The sequence below is a fragment of the Octodon degus genome, unplaced genomic scaffold (assembly GCF_000260255.1).
Source record: "Octodon degus isolate 3935 unplaced genomic scaffold, OctDeg1.0 scaffold00083, whole genome shotgun sequence".
In the NCBI taxonomy this organism is placed as follows: Eukaryota; Metazoa; Chordata; class Mammalia; order Rodentia; family Octodontidae; genus Octodon; species Octodon degus.
This window is the reverse complement of record NW_004524659.1, coordinates 82,665-85,110: the sequence shown is the minus strand read 5'-3', so window position 1 is coordinate 85,110 and position 2,446 is coordinate 82,665. Positions and strand designations below refer to the sequence as shown.

General features: G+C 54.3%; 1 protein-coding gene across 1 annotated transcript in view; it reads left to right on the top strand.

Annotated features, from left to right (window-relative positions):
• Positions 1–2,369, top strand: part of Kirrel1 (kirre like nephrin family adhesion molecule 1) — a 92,673-nt gene extending 90,304 nt beyond the window's left edge. Inside the window, 4 exon segments of the mRNA XM_023721438.1 lie at positions 115–265; positions 1,178–1,283; positions 1,425–1,573; positions 1,720–2,369. Coding sequence (XP_023577206.1) covers positions 115–265; positions 1,178–1,283; positions 1,425–1,573; positions 1,720–2,135 — 822 coding nt within the window. The 3' untranslated portion in view covers positions 2,136–2,369.
• Positions 2,370–2,446: the final 77 nt, after the last annotated feature.

Here is a 2,446-nt window from a genome sequence, read left to right as displayed (position 1 = left end):
CCAGAGGAAGAAGGAGCAGGGGAAGAGCTGAGCTTTGAAGTCCACCCATGAGAAGTCAGGCCCTTGAAGAACAGGGGAGACGTGACCTTGTCCCGCACCCTTGCCACACTCCAGGAGCTGCTGAAGGATGGGAAGAGAGAGACCACCATCAGCCAGCTGCTCATCAACCCCACAGACCTGGACATCGGGCGCGTCTTCACCTGCCGCAGCATGAACGAGGCCATCCCTAACGGCAAGGAGACGTCCATCGAACTGGACGTGCACCGTGAGTGGGGCCTGCGGACGGACGGGCTGGGTGCGAGGGGGGGAGAAGGCATGGGTAGCCTCTGGGAAGCACAGGCCTCTGGAGCAGAGCTCCCTTTGAACCAGGGATGCTGAAGACCAACAGCAAAGGGCATTGTGTGCACTGGGGCAGGCCTTGCATTGAAACTGGTGTGTGCCTTAGGGCAGTGAGTTAACCTCTCTCAGCCTCCGCTTCAGTTTCTATACAGCTGTGAAAAGTAAAGCACAGACCCCCCCCCCCATATCCACAATCCACATTTGCAAACTAAAGTGATTTGGTGAAGAAACTTGAACCCAGGTCTGCTAACTTCAGTCCTTTCCCAGCACATGTATCTATGTGTGTCATTGTGGGGTGTTGCCCAGATGCTGCTGGGGGGTGGGGTTTCTTACAGAATAAAGAACCTACACATTACATTGTCTCCCTGAGATTTCAATAATTCTAAACTTCAAAATACTTCCGATCCCACGGGTTTCAGATAAGGTACTGTGGACCTCTTGGTGCTTCTTGAGTTGTGACCATTAAGTAAAGTATAGCGTAAGAGCATCGAGCAGAGAATGTGTATACCTAGTAGGTGCCCCATACTTCCCTCTGCCCAGGGAAGAGTGGATGGCAATTTGTGACGCCCCCAGGCTGTCCTCAGCCCTTTTAGGAAGCTAAGCGAGTCCACACTGGCGCCTAGTGGTCACAATGTGTCATTGCAACCCCTGGTCTCTGAAGCACCGAGTTTTATAGTCACCTTAGCCAGGCTCCTTGTAGAAAAGCTGAATGAAGTGAATTGTGCTTTATTGAGCTGATGTGTTGAAACCCAGATTCTCGTGTCACAGCAGAATTCTGTGAGTATATGTGCTAGGAAGGGACCAAAAAGACCCTGCTCTCCTGTCCCCTACTTTGCAGATCCCCCTACTGTGACCCTATCCATCGAGCCTCAGACGGTGCAGGAGGGTGAGCGTGTGGTCTTCACATGTCAGGCCACTGCCAACCCTGAGATCCTGGGTTACAGGTAAAAGGCCTGCGGCTGGGGCTAGGGTTGGAAGCTGTACCAGGGAAGCCCTGAGACCAGCAGTGGCAGGCACTGGGAAAGTCATTTCATTGGGCACAGAGACCACCCTTAACCCCACCTCTCCACTTCTCCCTTCCACAGATGGGCCAAGGGGGGGTTCTTGATTGAAGACGCCCACGAGAGTCGCTATGAGACAAATGTCGACTATTCCTTCTTCACGGAGCCGGTGTCTTGTGAGGTCCACAACAAAGTGGGGAGCACCAATGTCAGCACTTTAGTGAATGTGCACTGTGAGTACTGAGGGCCACAGGCGGGGGTGGAGGGGAGACCTTGTGAAGCTGAAGGCAGTGGGCGCATAAACACGGGGAGCAGGCAGGGGAAGGGAAGGGAGGCCTTGTGAGCTTAGCAACCTAGCAGATGCTTCTTTCCACCTCAGTTGCCCCCGGGATTGTAGTGGACCCCAAGCCCACAACCACAGACATTGGCTCTGACGTGACCCTCACCTGTGTCTGGGTCGGGAATCCCCCACTCACCCTTACCTGGACCAAGAAGGACTCGAACATGGTAAGACTCTCTCTTCCTGTCCCGAGTGCTGGGAGGAAGGCACAACCACTGACTACAGCAGGGGCAAGGGGCGGGCCAGGGTTCTTTCTCACTGGGGATAACACTGGGATCTGGGGATGTGAGAAGGACAGCACTTGCCGCCAGGGTCCACCCCTTCATGAACAGGACAGCTGGCCAGTGAGGGGCCATGGGAGGGAGAAGCCGGTGGTCTGTGCATGGACATCAGTGAGGAGGGACAAGGACAGGAGGCCCGAGGTGATGCCTTGCAGTGGCAGAAAGAGCTGGTGAACTAACGAGGCATAGGAAAGTGGAGAAGCAGAGATGACTCCAGCGAGAGACCAGCTAGACCCCATGGGCCTAGAGACCCATATTTGGCAGTTGGGGCCAGAATAATAGGAAGAAGAATTACAGAGTAAGCCATCATCTGTTGGCATCCAGAACACTAGAACAGGTTACTGGGCTCGGTGGCGCATGCTTGTAATCCAGCATTGGGAGGCTGAGGCAGGAGGATCCTTGTGAGTTTAAGACCAGCCTGGGCTACAAAGTGAGCTCCAGGTCCGCCTGAACTGCATAGTGAGACCCTGTCTCAAAACACTAGA